The sequence below is a fragment of the Heptranchias perlo genome, chromosome 15 (genome assembly GCF_035084215.1).
Source record: "Heptranchias perlo isolate sHepPer1 chromosome 15, sHepPer1.hap1, whole genome shotgun sequence".
In the NCBI taxonomy this organism is placed as follows: Eukaryota; Metazoa; Chordata; class Chondrichthyes; order Hexanchiformes; family Hexanchidae; genus Heptranchias; species Heptranchias perlo.
In genome coordinates, this window is record NC_090339.1 from 7,262,743 (window position 1) to 7,287,021 (window position 24,279).

Consider the following 24,279-nt stretch of genomic DNA (forward strand, 5'->3'; position numbering starts at 1 on the left):
CCACATGCGGGGGCTGCGCGTGCATGTGAGCGGGTCAGTGGGAAACCCGGAAGTGGGCGGGATGGAGCCGGGCTCCCGACCTGCCCCGGGAATTGCCGATTTTCGGAGCCCCCCCGCGGGTGCTAAAATCGACCCCATTAAAACAGGCTCTCCCCAATACAAACACAATTATATACTAGAATAAAAATCAGAGTGTTAGAGCAGGATTCCACGGGAGGTGAGAAGAAAAGGAAAGAGAACATGACATTAAAATAAAACAGGCAAACATGCAGACTAAAGATACACAGAATAAGAAATATACAGAAAATGGGAGACACTTTGGGTAAAACTCACACGAAGGGAGAAAGTGAGAAAAAGATTCTTGCACAAACACAGAGATACACAGACAAGAGATAAAATGTGAGACACAAACACAGAGATAGAAGGAGGGAGACACAAACAGCTGACAAAAAACAAAAAGATAGAAAGAGCAGGAGAGAAAGAATTAGGGAAAAGGTGATGAGCAGAGAGACAGTAATAGGAAGAAAGCGACACTAATTTTTTTATGAGAAATGAACAGTTGATGTCTATAATTTACCAAATAGAAATTATCACAATACCTCTGGGAGTCCTGCTGCATGTTTCATCTGCACCCCACCAACTGAAGCAGTCTGTCCACGGCAGGGGGGATTGGAAGGAAGCAAACAAGTAGTACAGGCTGTAGACGATGATGCAGGAATAGGAAATGTCGACAAGTGCAAGCACAATGACTGTAGTGATCCCCACACCTTAGAATAGAACGAGGAACAGGAGCTTAGATTAGAAACTATGTATTTGAAATAAATTCTTTCACATGGGTGAAAGTTCTGTTCAGAAAGCAATTTTGTTTAGTTACAATCGGGCACCATGTAATTTCTGCTGTTATTTGTGTGCCCAGAATTCACATTCTGTGTTGCAGTATAGAACAGCTTGCCACAGAGATATGATAGGACCAGATCTTGATGAAAAAGTAACGGTGGATTAACAACGCAAGCCGCTATTAATGTGCAAATCGGCCAGCAAGTTGAGGGGATTAAGAGACTCGCCATGACTTGCAATTCTCTCGAACATGCAGGTCAATTTACGCCGCTCGGCCGTTTGCCTCGCACAAATATTATCTCACCCTGAACCTCCCCGTTATTTTAAAGAACTTGCTGGATTTGCTCATTAATTGCCCATTAAACTCGCCACAGAAAGTTAAGTCTGGTAATGAACAACATAGGTACCTGTTTAACGATGCAATCGTTGTTAATGACTGCCAATCAACCTCTCATGGCCAGAAACTGAACAATTTAAACTGAGGAGTCTCATTCCTTCAGGTGGTAAATTATTGGAGATTTCGTAAATTTTAAATGTTTTTTCTTTATTTTTCTTTTCTGTCTCTTTTTTCTCTCTCTCTTAATCCAATCTTTCTTTCCTTCTCTTTAATGATCTTTCGGTACCTCATTGAACTCTAATTCACCCTTTTTCCCTGTGGTTTCTCGGTTTCTTTCCCAATCCTTAAATCTCATTGGTCCCTGTTGCCCTCGCCGTGCCATTACCAGCTTGCACTTCCAGCAAATTACAGCGCAAAACGTTTCAAGCTGGACAGTCGAGGAAAAAGTCCAGCTAACAATGTACGCCCGAGAATGTCCTACTCCACACTAGTGAAAATACTTAAATATTTAAAGTGTAAAACCAATTTTCTTATCGTTTTTAATTGTGGAATTAAATGAAAAACCCTGAATTGGTTAAATTACACAAGTTGGGTGTTAACTCCTCCTCCATTTTCCTGAGGATCCAAACCATTCTGGGGTTTGGTCCCACAGGTGCTGCTCACCCTCTGGTCTCCTGTCCAAGGGCACATTCTTCACCCAAGAACATCATTAACTATTAACAGGGAGGGACATCCCAGCTGGGCCCAGTCCTGTCCTCACCCAATGTCCATAACCCACACGTGTTCTGTTTAGCAGGAGTTGGCAATCAGTGACAGGATCCTTGGCTGATGTTTTCCTCCTTTGTCTCAGGACACGGGGACAGCTCCAGTGCCCTCACTGTTGCCCGGGACAAGCTGCACTGTTGAGCTACACATGTGATTTAGTTTATTTTTTAATTCTAAGCAGTACACCAGCTCCCATTCATTCTCTCAAAACTCTCTCAATTTGATTTCATTTTTCATCATGCTTTTCATTCGAGACACACCATTGCACCAGGAGAGACTGAATTCCCTCCTCCACTTTATATCAATGGAAAGTATTTATCCACATCCTTAAATCCCTTTCAATGATCTGAAGAGCCCCCAGTTGCTGCATCAAAATGAAATGAGTAAAATTAACACAATCTTAATTAAACAACATCACTTTTAGAAAAATGAAACATGAAACCAACATCAGCGTTAATTACTGAATGACAGATAGAGAGTTCTCCAGGTATTGGGTCTAATATCTGATAAAATTTGGAACGAGGAAAGAAAACATTTCACTCGCTGTTTCTGTCTCTTCACTGCCTGTCTCTGTCTTTGTAAAAGTGTACAACAAATCAGATTGTAAACAGTACTTCTGCAAGGCTGGTTTAAATCTCCATCTGATAAGGAAATTATAACCAGTGTGTTCGTATGAATTAATCACTATGGGGGAAAAAATTCGATAGGGGCCGTTTTTGGGCGCGGGTAGCATGTTACGCTATTACCCAACGCCCAATGGCCCCTGCGCAGGCAGGACGCAAGTTTCGGCCCACCCGAGGACTCACCTGCAATCAGCGTTCCATTCGGGCCTTGCGTGTGGAATCAATGCAATTCGCACTTTCCACCACCAGAAGGAGCTCAATCTCTTAAAGGGAAGATGTTTCTTAAAATCTCTTAAAGGTAGCTGGTACCTGTTATTTGCTGAAAATAACAGTCAACTGTCTGCACGGAGTGTGAACGGAGATCAGACATCGCACATGTAAAACACAGATGCAGGTCCCATCCCTATGTTTACACACTGATGAGTTATGTTAAAACATTGAACAAAGGTTGCACACCACTAAATCCCACATCCTCCAATCTGCACGCCAGACCTCACCAATCTGCCGATCTGAGTTGGTACCAGGCCTGCGAGAGTGCGTGCACCAAGGTTCTCTGCTGATGCACCAGAGACCTTGGTGCAAGAGGTGGACAGAAGGAGGGACATCCTATATCCACAGTGGGGCAGGGGGGTGTTGGGTGAGGGGGGGGGGGGGCAAGAGGCCTTATAGAAATATGTCCAAAAGACAGTGGGAGGCAGTAGGGGACAGAGCCAATACCAGATGCACAGCGTCATGAACATGGATGCAGTGCAGGAAGAAGTTCAATGCTTTGACATGAGTGGTCAAGGTGAGTGAGGTCATCTGTTAAGTGGCGTCTTCTACCAATTGTGCCATGCACTACACCCCTCATCACTCACATACCAACAAACTCATTCCATCAGTACTCAACTCTTCCAACCAGATGCTTCCTCTTATACATTACCACTGTTTCAAGCTGCCCACCCACAACTCACAGGCCACACATACTGGCAGCTATTCAACCATGACAAGCACATCCCCCAGACAAAAGTCCCGCTTTTTTGCAGGAGAAGGTGGCACATATCAAGAGGCAGCAAGTGGCAGTGGCATTTAGCCCGGCGAGCATGTTCTGCCTTTCAATGAATCATGGTGGACCTGTGACCTAACTCCATATACCCGTCTTCGCCCCATATCCCTTAATACGCTTGGTTCACTGAAATCTATCAATCTCAGATTTAACATTCACAAGGGAGCAAGCATCAACTACCGTCTGTAGAAGAGCGTTCCAAACATCTCCCACCCTTTGCGTGTAGAAGAATTTCCTAACTTCACTCCTGCATGTCCTGGCTCTAAATGTTAGGCTATGTCCCCACGTCCTAGTATTGAAGTCTAGGAGATCTCCAAAAACAGTTACAAATGTCTCGGCAGCCAGAAGCCATAATCCAGCCACTAACCTGTAAATCCTGCATGGTCCCTGCCATGGGGGGGTCCTCCAGGCACTCTAAGACACATTCGGATGGTCGTGGTTAAGACTGTGGGCGCTAAATTGGGCTGTGTAGCGCCCGTTGTTTCAGCACTACATGGCCTCTCCAACATCCAAGATGGCGTCTTGGATGCACACGCACGTTTCCAGCGTGATGTGCACCAGACGCCATCTTGGTATAGGAGTTAGCGCAGGCGCAGATAACGAATGCTGGAATCATGTAAGGTAGGGAGAAAATGGCGTCAATCAGTGTGCAACGCTGATTTAAAGTAATAGACACCATTTTGGGACTTAACGCTCAACTCAGTGCACAGTCTTAACCCTGACCATCTCAACGTGTCTTAGAGTACCTGGAGGACCCCCACCAGCACTATTTAAAGGGACCATGCAGGATTTACAGGTCAATGGCTGGATTATTGCTTCTTGCTGCCGACTCATGTGTAACTGTTTTTAGAGGTCTCCTATATTTGAATACTAGGACTATGGGACATGGCCTAACATTTAGAGACAGGACGTGCAGGAGTGAAGTTAGAGAATGCTTCTACATGCAAAGGTTGGGAGAAGTTTGGGAAGCTCTTCTGCAAATGGCAGTTGATGCTAGCTCAACTGCAAATTCTAAGTCTGAGATTGATAGATTTTTGTGAACCAAGGATATTAAAGGATATGAGGCTAAGGCGGGTATATGGAGTTAGGTCACAGGTCCACCATGATCTCATTGAATGGAGGAACAGGCTCGAGGGGCTGAATGTCACTGCCACTGGTTGCCTACTGATATGCGCTACCTTCTCCTGCAAGAAAGCGGGACCTATGTCTGGGTGATGTGCCTGTCATGTATGAATAGCTGCCAGTGTGTGGGCCTGTGAGTTGTGGGTCGGCGGCTTGAAACACTGGTAATGTGTGAGGGTGAGAGGAAGCATCTGATTGGAAGAGTTGAGTACTGATGGAAAGAGTTTGTTGGTCGGTGGGTGTTGGGGGGTTTAGTGCATGGAGGAGTGGATGCGGCTCGTGGTGCACTTGGTAGGAGACGCCACTTGACAGTTGACCTCACTCACCTTGACTACTCACATCAAAGCATTGAACTTCTTTCTGCACTGCATCCATGTTCATGATGCTGTGCGCCTGGCATTGATTTCGTCCCCCACTCCTCCCACTGTCTTTTGCATATATGTCTGGAGATTCTCTTGACCCTCCCCACCCCTGCGGATATAGTATGTCCCTTTTTCTGTCCACCTCTTTCATCAAGGCCTATGGTGCATCACAGAGAACCTTGGTGCACGCACACTCGCAGACCTGGTACCAACTCAGATCGGCAGATTGGTGAGGTCTGGCATGCACACTGCAGGATGTGGGATTTAGTGGTGCACAACCTTTATTCAATGTTTTAACATAACTCAACAGTGTGTAAATATAGAGATGGGACCTGCATCTATGCTTTTTATGTGCGATGTCTAATCTCTGTTCAGACTCTTGTGCAGACAGCAGACTGTTATTTTCAGAAAATAACAGGCACCAGCTACCTTTAAGACAGCCTGCCTTTAAGAGATTGGAGCTCCCCCTGCTGGTGCAAAGTGCAAATTGCACAGAATCCTCGTTCAACACTGCTTTCCAATGCAGATTGCAGTTAAGTCCTCAGGCCTGAAGATAGTCTCGTCCTGCCTGCGCAGGAACCACTGGGCACGGGATAATAGCGGATCATGCTAACCCCGCCCAAAAACAGGCCCTATCCAATTTTCCCCCTGTGCGTTGAGTTGAGCGTTAAGTCCAAAAATGGTGTCTATCACTTTAAATCAACGTTGCACACGAATTGAAGCCATTTTCTCCCTACTTTACATGATTCCAGCATTCGTTATCTGCACCTACACTAACTCCTATACCAAGATGGCATTCTGTGCACGTCACGCTGGAAACATGCGTGCGCATCGAAGACGCCATCTTGGATGTCGGAGATGCCGTAGCGCTGAAACAAGGGGCGCTATACGGCCCAATTTAGCACCCCATTACTCATTTAAACTGTTGCCGAGCTTGTGTTGCTCAATAAACACTAACCTTGTAGCATTGGCACGGCTTTCCACACTGCAACAGGTCCGAGGCTGGCAAACTGCCCAAAGGAAGATTCTAAGAAAAACATTGGCATCCCAGCGAGTGCCAGCATGAGTGTGTAGGGAATAAGAAATGCACCTGGAAAAAATTGTAAAGGAAAGCTGAAAAAAGATTGTTTGGATGTTAGAGTGACCAGGTTTATTCATGCAGTTTTGGTGTGAATGTTAAACAACTAAACAGTCCATTACACATTAACACAGGAACTAAATATTGTCATTGACAGAACAGTGTGACTGCAGATTGCAAGTTTACTCAGCATCTGAAAACAAAACAAAACAGTCACAATGGACATAAAGACTCTTATCCTGTTGCATTACTCCCAACACCACAGTTCATTGCACTTGAGAGTCTCAAATGGCACCTGACACAAAGTAAATACTCTATTTCAGCACAGTCAAGTCGTTTACAGGAAATTCATTATGGGGTCGCTGCTGAGGGTGAAAATACAATGTGTGCTCCCAGCAGAAACTTCTTGCATTGATTTTGCCCCAGGAAATGGAGGATCAGTCATTACTGTCAAAACTACAGAATGTCAAAGTGCATAAAGAGATTATTATAACGTCAAAAATCACCACAGCCCTGAATTTCCTCAGTATTTTTAGATCAGACCATAATATCCGTGTTGGACCTTTCCCTGGAGTTGATTTTGGGTGGGACCCAATGTCATCAGTTTTCCATCTGTTTTGGCCCAATGAAATTGCTGGTGGAAGTCCAGGCCGTGCTTCCTGCACCTGCCCCTTCTACAGCGCTCATATTGGGATGGATTTTGCTCTGAGCGGCGAATGACGGGCGCCTGCCATTCGTTCGACTTGGTCTTGCCCATAGACTTTCCATGTACTTTTGCACTGCAAGTTCCTCCTATCAGGTCCTCAATCCAGTACGGCGCCCTCTCCCGGGCATCTGGGACCTGAGTGAACGGGGCAAGCTGCTGTTTATCCCCTTAACCAATCCGATTGAAGCACGTTAATAAACAGCACAGACACAGAACCAGGAAGTGTAAGTTAGAACAGTGAATTCAATGTAAAATCAGTTACAAAAAGTGAAATAAAGAGAAGGTAAGAAATAATGAATTAAAAAACAGAGATAAAAGAGGCAGGAAGTAAAAGTAAAATAATTAAAATTATATTTTTTAAACATCCAACAAGAATTAAAATGTGAAGGAATGAGACACCACATTTGTAAAATTAAATTTTCAGTGACAGAACTGTTGTTTGCAACTCATTAAGATTTACTTGGCCTTAAAAAAAATTGATGGCCTTTTCCTGGCGAGATTACTTCATTCCCATCAGGCAGGAAAGGAACCTCGCGCTGTTGCAGTCATTTCGACGGTGAGTCAGCCGGCGAGATGTCCTTCCCGTGCAGCTTGCGGAGGAGCAGGGCATCTGGGAGAGGAATTTCCGGATTTCCGATTTTAGCCGCGCATGTGCAGTTGCCGGAAGTTTCTCTACCATTTACACTGAAATAACGGTGAGCGATTTTAGGCTCATCATTATTTTCAGAGCAAAATCCAGCCCAATAAAACTGAACGGTAACGACAGGGTGAGGTCATGAGTCCAAATTCCCATCATTACCTCCCCATTTCACTCAGTCTAACAAACGACCATATAAAACAGGTGTTGTAGCTCACCAGGATCAGCTGGTCCTGTAGGAAATGCTGTATGGAAAAGAGCTCTGAACCTGGAGAAGTTTGACTGATGGCGCAGCATTTACTCAATTGTTTTATTTTCCCCCAGGGAGCTGCTGAGGTCTAGTGAGGGATTCTCTGGTGCCTCACAAATTTTAGCCCCCACTACCCGCAATGCAGCATATAAACTTGCACCCTGGGTTTTCCACTGGGGAGCCTGTGCATGCCATTTTTATGGAATGGGATGAAGAATCCCAAAAGGGAGCAAAGGATATTGTGGCTTCATAGGAGAAGACTGAACCAAACCCCCAATCTCCACCTGTATATTTCTATAGGCCCTGAGCTTGTATAAGGACGGGTGAAAATAGTTTTGCCTCTGGAGACTCTGATGCACCAAGGACGCCTAGAATAACCTTTGGACTCAGACCTACAGCTCAGATCAATGACCTGAACAGCTGCACCAATGGCAGTCAAAATGACCAAGACTCTCAATTTTTATGCCACAAGCTCCTTCCAGGCTGAAAATGGGACTTTGTGTGACATTAGCCGAGATACAGTCCAGGCCTGTATTCACCAGGCGATGGATTCTCTCTTTAGGAAAGCTGGAGACTTCATACATTTTGTTGAGACACCAAGGCAGCAGCCTGAGAGGGCAATAAAACCTCTTAAAACTAAGGAGCTGATTGAACAGCAGGGACAATTCATACATCAACATCTCATTAATGAGTGACTATGAGGACACATTCCATATCACACACTACCTCTTACAATTGTGCTTCTCCTGGGTGTTTAGACATTCCTTCCTACAATCTATTTCAGAGCTTCTCCCAGGAGCAACCTGAGGGTCGGTGCCACGAGAGGTGATTGGCTGTACTCATGGACCAAGAGCCCTTGTCCCATGACAGCTGAATCCTGGGAAGGTCCCACTGTGGTTCCGTATGTCTGTTGCAGCTGCCTGAGCCGCTTGACCTTGCTTCCCCCATACAACTTGAATAAGCCTCTGAGGGGCTTGGTGGGAGGGATACCATACGATGCTACCCTGAGAGAGAACAATATCATGTCAGTCGACTCCTGCAGTGCTAATGGTACTGAGCCCAGGGTCAGGGTGGTCACTGGTCAGTGGACGGTCTGATGTAATAGTTCCCACAAGGTCCTGAAAACCCTGAGAGAGGATTTCTTGTAATCTTACCCCAAATGTATATAAACAGGAAGACAGTTCTCTCTCAATCTATTGCCCAGGGCCTGAAGGGCTATAGTCTGTGCTTCTAATGAGGAGGCACCAACTGGTCCTGGGCCGCTCCTGTGGGGAGGGGAGGACGGTTACAGATTATTGTGAAGTTTCCAGATGCTCCACTGAATTCTTCAATGAGGAAAAGGATCCTCTGATGCTGCTGCATATGGAGCCAATGGACTCGACCATGAGTCCTGCCATCTGCTGCACATTCTGGGAGATCGGCCTCAGTGCCTGCACAAAGGTGTGATGCCCGTCCAATAAACCTCTTTTCAGAACAGGGCCCACTGATCTGAGTCATTTGACCAAGAAACAGCTGAGTGCTCTCCAACTCCTTACTCCTCCCGTTCCCTCATTCTCTGTGACTCTACGAGTGTTGGTTCCTCTTTCTCCTTCTAGGTCAGTGGAGCTCTGAGTTGGTGAGTGTTAAAGAGAAAGCGAGTGTCACAGGGGGTGAAAGAGAGAGTCTGTGCCCAGAAGTAGAAGGACCAGAGTCATTATCATCATCAAATACTCCTCCTCCTCCTCTTCCTTCTCATCTGCTTCCTATGCTGTGATTGATCTGTGAAAGAGAAGGACAGGAGCTATACATGGGTGTGCAGCACCCAGAGAGAGGAATGAGGTTGTGACAGTAATCTTCTGGAGACTTCTGGCTGTCTGTTAGACTGTGCTCCTGCAGCAGGTGTTGACACTGATTTTTACACACTCACTGACAGCTGGTGAAAGTAATATTCAAAAGGAATAAACCATCAGTTCTACACATCTGGCAAGACTCATTCATTTTATATAGAATTACATCGAATTTACAGCACAGAAACAGGCCATTCGGCCCAACGTGTCCATGCCAGTGTTTATGCTCCGCACGAGTCTCCTCCCACCTTACTTCATCTAACCCTATCAGCAACTCCTTCCATTCCTTTCTCCCTCTTGTACTGATCTAGCTTCCCCTTAAATGCTTCCATTTTTAAATACCATCTATTTAATGTCACTAAGAAAACATTTCTTTAAAAGGGTTTGTGATCAGTGTCAGTCTTTCTCGAAATATAAATCTCACTCCAAGATATTCCCAGAGTTTATGGGTTTTACTTTGGAATTGACAGGTGGAATAATTTCTTTATTCATTTCCAGTTCTCCAGCTAATCTTGGTGATGATCTTTAAGTGAACTTTTTCTGGTACTGGACTAGGAACCTACAGCTCACCAGTTCAAATCCCATCAAGACAAATTGTGAAATTGAAATCAATAAATCTGGGAACCTGTGGGCTGGAGCAAAAAATGACAATAAGAGCTGGTGGAGTGTTGTAAAAACCCAACTGGTTCACTAATGTCCTCAGCTGAAAAGGTCACTGCCACCCCGACCTGGTCTGACCGACACATGACTCCAGTCCCACACCATGTGGTCATCTCTTAATGCCCTCAGAGCAACTAGGAATGGACAATAAATATCACCCACATCCCAAGAAAAAAGATTTTATAAATAGCCAACAGTTTGAAGCTGTGAGATTCAATTAATTGCTCCTGAAATCAGCAATGTTCAATCCTGTATTATTTACTGAGTACAATAAAGGGTTCCCTGATTCATTGAATTTAATATTCTTTATAAATCAATGAATTGTTCCCTTTTTTTCTGCTTTCTCTCCCCTGTATTTTGGATTTCACTACAGTACCTCCTCCATTTCTGTAAGCCAGGTAAGGGAATCGCCAGACATTGCCCAGACCCACAGCACAGCCGATCACTGAGAGCAAGTAGTCAGTCTTCGAAGACCAGTTGCCTCGTTCCACATTCTCGTCCCTTTCACTCACATATTCATTGGTGGCAGCCTGGGGGAAAAAGAGGAAATGGCCCACTCAGAAGTTAGACTTTGTCACACTAGAACTCAAGTAAAAAGTACAGTTTTCACCCAACGACTGAAGCATTGTGTTGTTCTCCATTTAACAACAACTGGTTGGTAGTTTGGAAACACCCTGAACCCCACAGAGAGCCTCTGAAAATCACCAAAATCCCTAAATCAGCACCTCTGAGTGTTTTACATGAGATTACTGTCATGTTTTGATAAAATACTCACCGTGTCCTCTGGAGGGTGTGTTTGGTGATCATTCTGTGAGAACCCAGAAAAAGTCAATTCTCTCTTGTCCATTTTTGGACAATGATGAACGATTCTTCCACTTGATCAGGAGTTGGATGCGAACCTTGAGGAGGGCACTTTTGTCCAAAAGTCTTCAAACTTTGTACTCTGATTAAGGATGATTCAGCTCCACACCAGGCAATTACTCTTCCACAGTCAGAACCCAGCCCCTTACGTTGTTTAAAACTTGTCTAGCTCTGTTTACTCAGGGTCTGGTGATACTCAAGGTCCCAGAGCATTTCTGCTATTAATTACTCAATTTCCATACTAAAAGGTCCTTTGCAGATTATTTGCATTAGTTTCAGAACATTCCAGACAAAGTCCTGGGATTCTGCTTCTGCAGGTTTGACCACATCTGCATTTTTAAAGGGAACAGCACCAAGTGCTCCTGCACCAATCAGGAGCTCGAGTAAAATGTTCTAATGCCGGAACTTAAAGGGAACCTACTGGTGCCTGAGCTCATTTTACATTTTTAAATTACAATTTGAATATTTGGTTTTGTTCCAGTTATACTGAGAATATGGATAAATTTTAACAGGGAGCCGGGATGAGGGTGGAGGTGGGGAGGGGGGTATTGCTGATGGGAAACCCGGAAATACAGGTTTCCCGGATGTCCTTACAATGTTGACGTAAGTACATCTTTCATTTTTTTTCTGTAGATTTCCCGCCCAACAGCCAGCCAGATTAACAGACTGGCTGTCAGTAGGATGGGAGAACAGCCAGGGAGTTGGGTTGGGGCCAGTGGTTATTGGGAGTGGTCATCAGGGGTCATCGGGGGGGTGTTGTTCGTCGGGGTTCATCGGGGGGTCATTCATCGGGGGGGGGGGGCGGTTCCGGTTTCATCAGGAGAGTTTTGAGGTCATTGGAAGGGCATGGGTCATTGGAGGGTGGGGGGGTTTGGCCATCAGAGTCGGGGTCATCGGGGGGGTGTCGCTCATTGAGGAGAGTCATCGAGGTCGGCGGTCATTCGGGGGGCTCATCATTTTTTTTCTAATGGCAGCAACTTAAAGCAATCTATTGGACTGTCTGAGTTACTTTTACACTATTAAATTATATTTTTTGGTTTCTCTCCAATTATACTATCTGCTCCAGGTGGTTTCACACCTAATGCAAAATGACAGACTGACATCAGTTTAGCTGCACCTGTGGGGTTTATGGATGTGCAGTGTAGCTGCACTATTAAATGCTAAAGGGTCTTGGAACCAACTGTCCTCAACACTATCAGCTAGAAATTACTGTTGGTAATATTAACGGACAGACGATTAACAAGTTCATATGAAGTTCCTCTATCTGCTCCATTAATGGAGATGTTAACCCATCAAAATAAATAGGTTAATGTCTCCATTAAAATACCAGAAATCGTAAACTGATCTGAATACATTAAATGTTCATTCATTAATATCACCAACAGTTGTCGGTAACTTAACGTGTGATTAATTGCGTGTTTAATAAAGAGATTTAATTGGGTATAACAGAGGTCAGAATTATTGTAATAATTCTCTTCTTCCTGATGTTTACCTGTTCAAATGGCATTTTAAAAAAATTCCCTCCACCCTCAAAATACATCAAAGAAACAAGAGGACTGAAGATATAAGATAAATAATTTTAAACTTAAAACGTGATTTATTATATTTGGGTTATTATGACATCAATAGACATTCCTGAGATTTGAGAAGCTTTACTATATAAGTGTCCAACCACAGGAGGCCTGAAAGTCATCCGTCCCAATATTGGGTTGGATGATTCAGGCAAGTGTGTCTCTTGATGTATCATTCAGAAGTTGGGTTGAAAGAGAAAATTGATGAGTCCGTGGAAACAAAATATTTTGTAACTTGATTGGTTCATTGTCTTCACTGATTTATATAATTCTAGCTAAAGATTAAACAGAATAAGATCCCTTTTCACGTTGCGATCGGGGACTGTAGTGTCTGAGTATTACATGTCGATCGGGGGGATACTGGGGTTGGGGAGGCCCACGGACTCCATGAGGGCCCTGGGGGAGCATTCCTGCTTTTGCTCAAACTGGCGAACAAGGGGCTCAAAGAGATACAGATTCACCCCATCCTCCAAACGTGAAAAGGGAATCCCCAGATTTCTCCCCAGCCCAGTGTGCAATGGGACTCCCCAGGCCTCTCCCCGATCCCAACACAAAAAGGGAAATCCCCAGATCTCTCCCCAGCCCAACAAGAAAAGGGAATCCTCAGGCCTCTCCCTTATCCCAACTCAAGAAAGGAATCCCGAAGCCACTCCCTATCCCAATGAGAAAAGGGATAGCACAGAACTCTCCCCACCTCAACATGAAAAGGGAATCACTAGGATTCTCTCCAATCGCAGCGGGAAAAGGGAAAAGCCAGTCATCTCCCTATTCAAATGTGAAAAGGGAATCCCCGGGCCTCTCCCCATTCCAACACAAAAAGGGAATCCCCAGGCCTCTCCCCGATCCCAACACAAAAACAGAATTCGCAGAACTCTCTGCATGCTCCAAAAGTGAAATGGTAATCCCCAGGCCTCTCCCCATCCTAACGCAAAAAGGTAATCCCCAGGCCTTTCCTCATCTCAATTCTAAAAATGAATCCCCAGGCCTCTCCCCATCCCAATTTGAAAAAAGAATCCCCAATCCTCTCCCTCTACCAACTAGAAAAGCAAATCCCCAGGTCTCTTCCCATCCCAACGCGAGAACAGAATCCCCAGGCCTCTCCCCGATCCCAACACAAAAACAGAATTCGCAGAACTCTCTGCATGCTCCAAAAGTGAAATGGTAATCCCCAGGCCTCTCCCCATCCTAACGCAAAAAGGTAATCCCCAGGCCTTTCCTCATCTCAATTCTAAAAATGAATCCCCAGGCCTCTCCCCATCCCAATTTGAAAAAGGAATCCCCAATCCTCTCCCTCTACCAACTAGAAAAGCAAATCCCCAGGTCTCTTCCCATCCCAACGCGAGAACAGAATCCCCAGGCTTCTCCTCATCCCAACATGAAAGGGGAATCCTCAAGCCTCTATTCACTGCATTTATTAATGACTTAGATGACAGGATAGAGAGCCACATGTCCAAGTTTGCCGATGACACAAAGATAGGCAGCATTGTAAGCAATGTAGATGGAAACATAAAATTATAGAGAGATGTTAATAGATCAAGTGAATGGGCAAAACTGTGGCAAATGGATTTCAATGTAGGCAAGTGTGAGGTTATCTACTTTGGACCAAAAAAGGATAGATCAGAATACTTTCTAAATGGTGAAAAGCTCGAAACAGTGGAGGTCCAAAGAAACTTATTGGTCCATTTGCATAGATCATTAAAATGTCATGAATAACAGGTACAGAAAATAATCAAAAAGGCTAATGGAATGCTGGCCTTTATATCTAGAGGACTAGAACACAAGGGGGTAGAAGTTATGCTACAACCAAACAAAGCTCTGGTTAGACCACACCTGGAGCACCGTGTTCAGTTCTGGGCACCTCACCTTAGGAAGGATATATTGGCCTTGGAGGGAGTGCAGCGTAGGTTTACTGGAATGATACCTGGACTCCTAAGGTTAAATTATGAGGAGAGATTACACAAACTAGGGTTGTATTCCCTGAAATTTAGAAGATTAAGGGGTGATTTGATCAAAGTTTTCAAGGTATTAAAGAAGAGATGGTTCCGGTACAGTCTAGATACATTCCCGCGAGAGGGAATGGTAGGGCAACCAAAGCCAGAGCTCCCTAGATGATGAAACAGGTAGAGAATAAGATGAAGCAGAAAAAGGGGGCATATGACAGACGTCAGGTTGATAATACAACTGAGAACCAGGCTGAATATAGAAAGCACAGAGGAGAAGTGAAAAAGGAAATAAGAGGGGGCACAGGGTGAAAAAGGAAATAATGAGAATAGACTGGCAGCTAACATAAAAGGGAATCCAAAAGTCTTCTGTAGGCATATAAATAGTAAACAGGTAGTAAGAGGAGGGGTGGGGCCAATTAGGGACCAAAAAGGAGATCCAAGCATGGAGGCAGAGGTTTTGGTTGAGGTACTAAATGAATACTTTGCATCTCTCTTTACCAAGGAAGAAGATGCTACCAGAGTCACAGTAAAAGTGGAGTTGGTTGAGGTACTGGATGAGCTAAAGATTGATAAAGAGGAGGTAGTAGAAAGGCTGGCTGTACTTAAAGTAGAAGAGTCTCCTGGTCCAGATGGGATGCATCCTAGGTTGCTGAGGGAAGTAAGGGTTGAAATTGCAGAGGTGCTGGCCATAATCTTCCAATCATCCTTAGATACGAGGGTATGCCAGAGGACTGGAGAATTGCAAATATTATAGCCTTGTTTAAAAAAGGGCATAAGGATAAACCCAGCAACTACAGGCCAGTCAGTCAGTTTAACCTCAGTGGTGGGGAAGCTTTTAGAAATGATAATCCGGGACAAAATTAATAGTCACTTGGACAAGTGTGGATTAATAAAGGAAATCCAGCACAGACTTGTTAAAGACAAATCATGTTTAACTAATTTGATTGAGTTTTTGATGAGGTAACAGAAAGGGTCGATAAGGGCAATGCGGTTGATGTTGTGCACATGGACTTTTAAAAGGCACTTGATAAAGTGCCGCATAATAGGCTTGTCAGCAAAACTGAAGCCCATGGGGTAGTGGCAGCATGAATATGAAATTAGCAAAGTGACAGGAAATATAGTGATGAACGATTATTTTTCGGACTGAAGGGAGGTATACAGTGGTGTTCCCCAGGGGTAGGTACTAGGACCATTGCTTTTTTTGATATATATTAATGACTTGGACTTGGGTGTAATGGGAACAGTTTCAAAATTTGCAGATGACACAATACTTGGAATTGTAGTAAACAGTGAGGAGGATAGTAAAAGACTTCAAGAGGACACAGACAGGCTGGTGGAATCGGCGGACACATGGCAGATGAAATTTAACACAAAGAAGTGTGAAGTGATACATTTTGGCAGGAAGAATGAGGAGAGGCAATATAAACAAATTGGTACAATTCTAAAGGGAGTGCAGGATCAGAGAGACCTGGGGGTATATCTTTGAAGGTGGTAGGACAGGTTGAGAAAGTGGTTAAAAAAGCACGCAGGATCCTGGGCTTTATAAATAGAGGCATAGAGTACAAAAGCAAGGAAGTTATGTAGAAACTTTATAAAACACTGGTTCGGCCACAGCTGGAGTATTGTGCCCAGTTGTGGGCACCGTACTTTAGGAAGGATGTGAAGGCCTTAGAGAGGGTGTAGAAAAGATTTACCAGAATGATTCCAGGGATGAGGGACTTCAGTTATGTGGATGGACTGGAGAAGCTGGGGTTATTCTCCTTACAGCAGAGAAGGTTGAGAGGAAATTTGATCGAAGTGTTCAAAATCATGAAGGGTTTAGATAAAGTAAATAAAGAGAAATTGTTCCCATTGACGGAAGTGTCAAGAACCTGAGGACACAGATTTAAGGAGATTGGGAAGAGAACCAAAGGCGACATGAGGAAAAACTTTTTTAGGCAGCGACTAGTTATGATCTAAAATACACTGCCTGAAAAGGTGGAAGCAGATTCAATCGTGGCTTTCAAAAAGGAACTGGATAAATATTTGAAGGGAAAAAATTTGGAGGGCTATGGGGAAAGAGCAAGGGAATGGGACTAAATGTATTGCCCTTACAAAGAGCCGGCACGGTCTTAATGGGCCGAATATCCTCCTTCGGTACTGTAACCATCCTATGATTCTATATTTAGGGGGAATTGATGGAGTAGAAAGAGAGAAACTATTTCTGTTGGTTGTGGAGTCTCGGACTAGGGACATGGCTTAAATATTAGAGCCAGGATTTTCAGGAGTGAAGTTCGGAAACACTTCTACACACAAAGGGTGGTAGAAGTTTGGAACACTCTTCCACAAACGGCAGTTGATGCTAGCTCAATTGTTAATTTTAAATTTGAGATTGATAGATTTTTGTTAACCAAAGGTATTAAGGGATATGGGGCTAAGGCGGCTATTTTGAGTTAGGTCACAGATCAGCCATGATCTCATTGAATGGCAGAACAGGCTTGAAGGGATAATTGGCCTACTCCTGTTCCTATGTTCCTACATTCCTGTTTTCCTCTGCCGATACCAAGGAGAAAAGGGAATCCCCAGGCCTCTCCCCATCCCAACTCAAACACAAATCCCCAAGCCTTTCCCTATACCAAGAAGAAAAGCGAATCCCCAGGACTCTCCTCATCCCAATACGAAAAGGGGAACCCCAGGCCTCACCCCATCTAAAATGGGCAAAGTCAATCATCAGGCCTCTCCAAATCCCAATGCAAAAAGGGAATCCCCAGGCCTCTCCCAATCCCATCACAAAAACAGAATTCCTGGACGTCTTCACATCCCAATGTGAAAACTGTACCCTTGGCCTCTCCCCATCCCAATGTGAAAAAAGAATCCCCAGGCCTCTCCATATCCTATCATGAAAAGGGAATCCCCAGGCCTCTCCCCACCCCATCACAAAAATGGAATTCCCAGGCCTCTCCCCATTCCAATGTGAAAGCTGAACTCCCAGGCCTCTACCCATCACAATGCAAAATGGAATCCACAGGCCCCTTGGATGGGGAGAGGCTTGGAGAATCCGTATTCAAGTTGAATGGGAAGAAGCCTGGGGATTGCCTTTTCACATTGGGGTGGGGTGGACATGGGAAATTGATTTTCACGTTGGGATGGAGAGGGGCCTGGGGATTCTCTTTTCATATTGGTATGGGGAGGGGCTTGGGATTCCCTTTTTGTGTTGGGATGGGGAGGAGCTGAGGATTCCCTTTTCGTATGTGGATGGGGAGGGGCCTGGAGATTCCCTTTTTGTGTGGGGATGGGGAGGGGCCTGGGGATTCCCTCTATATGTTAGGATGGGGAGTGGCCTGGGGATTCCCTTTTTGTGTTGGGATGAGCAGGGGCCTGGGGATTCCCTTTTTGTATTGGGATTGTGAGGGGCCTGGGGATTCTCTTTTCACAAAAAGTGAATCCCTCGGCCTCATCCCAATCACAATGCAAAAAGGGAAACCGCAGGCCTCGTCCCGATCCCAACATGAAACAAGAATCCCAATAACTCTTCACGAATAGGGAATCCTGGTCTCTTCCCCATCCTAATGTGAAAAGGGAACCCCCAGGCCTCTCCCCTTCCCAATGCAAATAGGAACCCCCAGGCCTCTTCCCATCCCTGTGTGAAAAGGTAAACCCCAGGCCTCCATCCATTCCAATGTGAAAAGTGAATTCCCAGGCCTCTCCTGATTCCAACGTGAACCGGGAATCCACAGGACTATCCATAAAAAGGGAATACCGAGGATGCTCCTGATCCCAACGCCAATAGGGAATCCCCAGCCCTCTCCCCATTCCAAAGCAAAAATGGAATCCCAGGGTCTCTTTCCCATCTCTGTATGAAAAGAAAATTCCCAGGCCTCTTCCCATTCAATGTGCAGAGGGATTCTCCAGACCACTCCCCAATCCCAAAGCAATAAGGGAATCCCCAGGCTTCTCTCCATCCTGTCATGAAAAGGGAATCCCCAGGCCTCTCTTCATCCCCATGTGAAAAGGGAATCCTCAGGCCTCTCCCCATCCCGTCGCAAAAACAGAATTCCCAGGTCTCTCCCAATCCTAATGCTGAAAAGGAATCCCTAGGCCTCTCACGATCCCAATGAGAATAGGAAATCCCCAGGTTTCTGCCTGATCCTAACAAGAATCGAGAATCCCCACGTTTCTGCCTGATCCCGAGAGTAGGGGATCCCCAGGCCTCTCCGTGAAAATGTAATACCGAGGCCTCTCCCCATCCCAACACAAAAACAGAATCACCAGGCTTCTTCCTATCCCAACAAGAAAGGAGAAACAATAGGCCTCATTCCCATTCCAAAGTTAAAAGGAAATCCCCGGGCATCTCTGTGAAGGTGGAATACCGAGGCCCCTCCCACTCCCAACGTGAAAAAGTAATTCTTAGACCTCTTTCTATCCCAACATGAAAAGGAATCCCCAAGACTCTCCACATCCCAACGCAAAAAGGGAATCTCCAGGCCTCTCCTTATCCCAGCTTAAAAAGGGAATCTCCAGGCCTCTCCCTATCCCAGCTTAAAAAGGGAATCTCCAGGCCTCTCCCTATCCCAGCTTAAAAAGGGAATCTCCAGGCCTCTCCTTATCCCAGCTTAAAAAGGGAATTGCTAGGCCTCTCCTCATCCCAATGAGAAAAGGGAATCCACAGGCATCTTCCTGATTGCAATGCGAACAGGGAATTCCCAGGTCACTCCTCATCCCAACATGAATAGGGAAATCCGAGGTCTCTCCACATACCAATGCAAAATAAGATTCCTCAGGCCTTTCCCATCCCAACGTGAAAAGGGAATTCCCAGGCCTCTCCCCGATTGCACTACAACCCACTTCCCCCAGGTCCCTGACTGCGGCCTCTTGCTCTCCCGCCCACTGGTCAGGTAGTGAATCTGGCTGGATGTCAGGTGGTAATCCATGAAGTTTTATTCAAATGAGGCCCTGCCATTGAGATCGACAGGGCCTCCTCATCCTCAACATGTCCGGGTGTGCCGCCCGCTACTGGGCTCCCTTGCGGCCTCCCACAAGGGAGCCCAGTAGCGGGCTCCCTTGCGGGAGGCCAAAGTTGAGAATCGAGGCCAAAGTTGAGAATCACGAGTGAAGAGGATAGAATTCACTTCCTGCTCCTCTCAGTTACTCCTGAGTTCAGACTGTCACCCGCAGTAGCTGGCTGAGCCATCATGGTGTGTGTGAGTGCCTGAACCAGAGGGAAAATCAGTTCTATTATATAGATGAGTCTATCCTGACTGCGTATGAGACTAAACAACTGAAAGGGGAAGATCCATACGACTTCTACGATAGATTATGATGAATATATTTTGCAGGAAGGGAAGTGATCCAACCAAGGGATGATTTTGAATATTGTTTTGTCATAATGTATTGCCTGAGATACAAGATTAGTCTCCATATTGAGGCAGGAGCCTGTAGTTATGCAAACTGGGAAAAGGCCCAAGACTCTTGGGCAATCACCACTCGCCTTCAGAGTGCCTCTAGGTCAGAGGAACCCAACTTATATGTGCAGCTATATTCTGTTTGCACCCAACAGATTTCCTTACTGTTTGAGGGAGGGTCACACCCAAACTGACAGCTAACAATGCTAATCAAGAGAGGGAACCAGTAAGACACTCGAATTCCCTGTCAAAAGATCAAGTAGGACACACTTGTGACAAATATTTTCGAGATAAAGCTATAGGAGAGGCCAGACCTACAGGAACAGGAATTCAGGTAACCGAGGCCAAGAGTCCCAGAGGGATAGGAATGATAGGCTACTGAGGAACAGTTATTCCAAATTTAGGCTGCAAAATACTAGCTCCTGACAAAGGGAGAGACAGCATCTGGATGCTCGATCAAGCCACTCAGGTAAAGATAATTCCGGTCTACTGGGGGGAATTGAAAAATCTTAATGAGAAAATAAACCAAAAGATGGAGGGTGCAGCAAAACCAGAGTACGAATGGAGGTACCGGCTCCCAACACACCTCGGCAATAACCTCCAGCGTTCCCAACGCAAATATTAGGCTGACCAGGCTAAGAGAGTCCGACTCAGAGAGGAGATGCTGCTGAGCAAAAGGATTCCCAGAACTTAAACATGAAAGATGTCGCAGTGACAGAACATGTAGATTCACTAGTTGATGTATGTTACCTCCATCGGATTGAACCTGATGCTATCGAACTCCCTGATAACTGTTTTTGTAAGAAGGATGATCAAGATCCCACGGATCCCTCTTCCAGGGAAATAAAGGAAGATTCAGATAGCGTGAGGCCTGCTCAGATAGGAAGTGCTGCTCAGCTAAACCACCCTCAGGGCTTAAAAATAAGAGAAGTCTTGGAAGGAGATATTGATGAGAAACCAATTGATGCATATTGCATTCACACAATTGATCAGCATTTTTTTTCAAATTCAGACGTAAAAGAGAATGATCATGCAGGTCCAATGGTGAAAGACCATCCCCACATCTCGAGTACCAAAACACCAGAGCTTAGATGTATTGATGGGGACAGTATTCAACTGCATCCTTTTGTGGTACAAAATGTGGAATAACGCCAGACTAATTATGGTCAAGAAAACATCGGACTGGTTACACTACGAGTAGTTAACCATGTTTTAAATTAAATCCTATGATGGTTCAAATAGCTAATGCTGTAGGGTTAGGAATGATGTGGAGTGAGGAATGGACCTCAAAAGAACAAGTCTTATCTTTGGCCCAGGTGGCAGGCCAGAGACCAAATTAATGATAACCAGTTTGAAAAAGATCTGGGTCCGTCCTGGTGTTGAGGTTTATCAGCCTAACTATTAATCCATACTAAAGTTTTGCAAGATTTCACTAATATGGTTCTAATTACCGGTCAGAAGAGACTCGACTATTTCACATTTAACCAGTATAGCTAGGCCAATTGTGCTACTTATTTGTAGTCGAATGTATTAATTATTTTACAAGTACTTTAAGGTCATCCTGTATTGTAACAGTAGGTGACGCATATGCCAGATGTTATTGTTCTAAAATACACTGCTTTTAAGGAGGACATGTCGGATCTTCTTTTCCAAGGAGGTGGGAGTTGTGGGATGGTGCCCTTAAATAGCCTGAAGGGGACCTTTAAGATTTGATGGGGTAATGCCCTGTCAACTGACTAAAATGGAGTTTTCGCTTGAAAGCTGACCACACAAAATGGAGTTCAGCTGTTGAACTGAATGCTGGTTTGATTGACAGAAGTGGGATGAGATCATCTGGCACATGTGTCACTCTGGTTGGTTAATTGATGTAGGGAGATCTCCTTTTGAAATCAAGATATAAAAATAAGAGGGTTCTGCACCACTCAGACAATCAGACACACCAACCATCAGCATTACACATGGACAATCAGAGCTTTGGGGCCTGGTATGTGTCAGAATCAAGTGACAAAAATCAGTGTGGATCAGGTCCCGCTGTGTCATTCCTGCGACTGATGGGAGGGAACCCAGTCGCTGAATACTGTAGGTGGGAATTGTTGTGAGACCAGGAGTTCCTGTTGACAATGTGCAGTGGCGGGAATCCCTTCTATTAAGCACCAGGACTCAGGTAGGAGCAGGACTGAAGGCTCATGATGCGGGAACTCTAATGCTCAATAATTCTACTCGAGAAAGCTACTATATCTAACTCATAACTATTTAATGAAGGACACATCACCATCTGATTATAAAGAGCTTTTATCTATGTCCAGGCCTCTCATTCTGAAGATACATTGCGCACTAGCGGCACTGTGGGAGAACCTTAACCACACAGACTGCAGCGGTTCAAGAGGCTCATCACCAGCATCTCAAAGACAACTAGGGATGGGAAATAAAATGTTGTCCTTTCCAGCGACACCCACATCCTCAGAATTAATTTTTTTAAAATTCTGACTGCTCTAAGCCATATTCACGTGCCTTTTATCAGCAAAGTCCAGTCGCAAACACTTTGTGCGTTGGACAAGAACAACTCTCGTTTCTTCCCTTCTGCTTTCCTCGTCCTCCTTTGCCATTAATTTGGTGAAGGGAGGAATTCCCATGGGGAAAACTCCATGTTGATAAAGAAGAACCTTTCAATCTGGATGGGGAGGAGTAAAAGTTACTTGTTGGCCTGATAGGCCCACAAAAATCAACCTTTGTCATCCACCAAAGGAAAAAGCAAAAGTTTTCAAAAAAGATTACTTCTAAGCCCGGATATAACCTAAGTACAACCTCGAGGGAGCGGGCATGCATACAATTGGACCATGTTCATCAATGTCGGTTCATCCTGGCAACAGATGGGCCTCTGTTTCTCAGCCTCACTTACACTGGGTGCAATGGTCGTGCAAATTATGGGGTTTCTGCCCAGTGTGCTAACCTCGTGATGTGTATAAATTTAAATGAGCTCCCACATGAAGGGGCGAGTGGAAAAAACCAAGTCCCCAAACTGCACCAGAAATTACGCTGCAATAAAACGAGGTGTCAACCCGTTCCAAATGGGTCTCTCCCCAATCTGTGAAATACAAAATGGTGTTACACTATTTTACAACATTATAACACTGCTAACCGTGAGTGAATTCTAGTCCAGATATCTACCGCCAATTGGTGAGTCTTGTGCACCATCTTATTGTGAAATGGTAAGGGAGAAAAATTAAATACTGAAAGGAACATATATATACGAACAATGACGGACAGGAAAAGACCCTCTGGTACATCCAGCTTGTCCCACACAATTGTGATACCATGTGCATCATAATATATACACTCCCCACCCAAAACTATGTGATCTCCTGGGAGAGGCCAATTAGGGGAAAGAAAATCTGGGAAATTCATCTCCGACCCCCTTAGGTGATTGAATCTAGTCCAGGAGATCACTCTGGCCCTGATAATTCTATGAAGTACCCACCTTTTGTAAGAAGTGATCTCCTCCCCAGCTGGAAACGGGTCCAGCTCTCACTTGAAGGAATTCAGGGAATCGGTGTACACCGCACGAGCCAGCAGCCTGTTCCGAAGGTCCACTATTCTCTGGGAAAAGAATCACCTCCTGACATCTAACCTAAATCTGGCCATATACAATTTAAAATTATGACCCCTGGTCCTCCCTAACCGATTTAATTGGAACAAACGGTCAACTCAAACACAATCTATTCCCTTCATCATCTTATAAACCTCGATCAGATCACTCCTAAGTCTCCGCTTCTCTAAAGTGTAGAGTCCCAGCTCTTTTAGCCTATCTTGATAATTAAGATGCTTCAAACTGGGAATGAATCTCGAGGCCCTCCTCTGCACCCTTTCCAAAGCCTCAATATCACCCACTATGTGAGGAGAACAAGACTGGACACAGTATTTTAAATGAGGCCTGACCAAGGTCATGTACAAGGACAAAATAGCATGCTTTGTCTTATAGTCAATCGTCCTATAACTGCACCCAACACCCTATTCACTCCAGCTATAACTTCACAGCATTGCTCATGAACCTTCAGAGATCTATACACTAGAACGCCCAGATAACTTTCTTTCTCTACCTGCTTTAATGCCTTTCCCCGAAGGAAGTAAATTCACCAAAGAAACCAAGAAATCGTGAACTTGCTCCCATTGGTTTTCCTGCAGTTTAACAGGTCCGAATTAAAGGGCCACCTATGCTACAATTAACCTGCAAAAAATCCAGGCTTGGGCTGACAAGTGGCAAGTAACATTCTTGCA

At 44.9% G+C, this 24,279-nt stretch overlaps 1 protein-coding gene across 2 annotated transcripts in view; it reads right to left on the reverse strand.

Annotated features, from left to right (window-relative positions):
• LOC137332675 (sodium- and chloride-dependent neutral and basic amino acid transporter B(0+)-like) overlaps positions 1 to 11,095 on the reverse strand; it is a 64,311-nt gene extending 53,216 nt beyond the window's left edge. Inside the window, exons 1-5 of one of the 2 annotated variants that reach the window (XM_067996620.1) lie at positions 11,024 to 11,095; positions 10,864 to 10,899; positions 10,625 to 10,778; positions 6,050 to 6,181; positions 600 to 767 (exon numbers count right to left, since the gene is read on the reverse strand). In XM_067996620.1, coding sequence (XP_067852721.1) covers positions 600 to 767; positions 6,050 to 6,181; positions 10,625 to 10,778; positions 10,864 to 10,899; positions 11,024 to 11,095 — 562 coding nt within the window. The remainder of the gene's footprint in view (positions 1 to 599; positions 768 to 6,049; positions 6,182 to 10,624; positions 10,779 to 10,863; positions 10,900 to 11,023) is intronic. The other variant, XM_067996621.1, reaches the window with a different exon arrangement.
• Between the last annotated feature and the right edge of the window lie 13,184 nt (positions 11,096 to 24,279).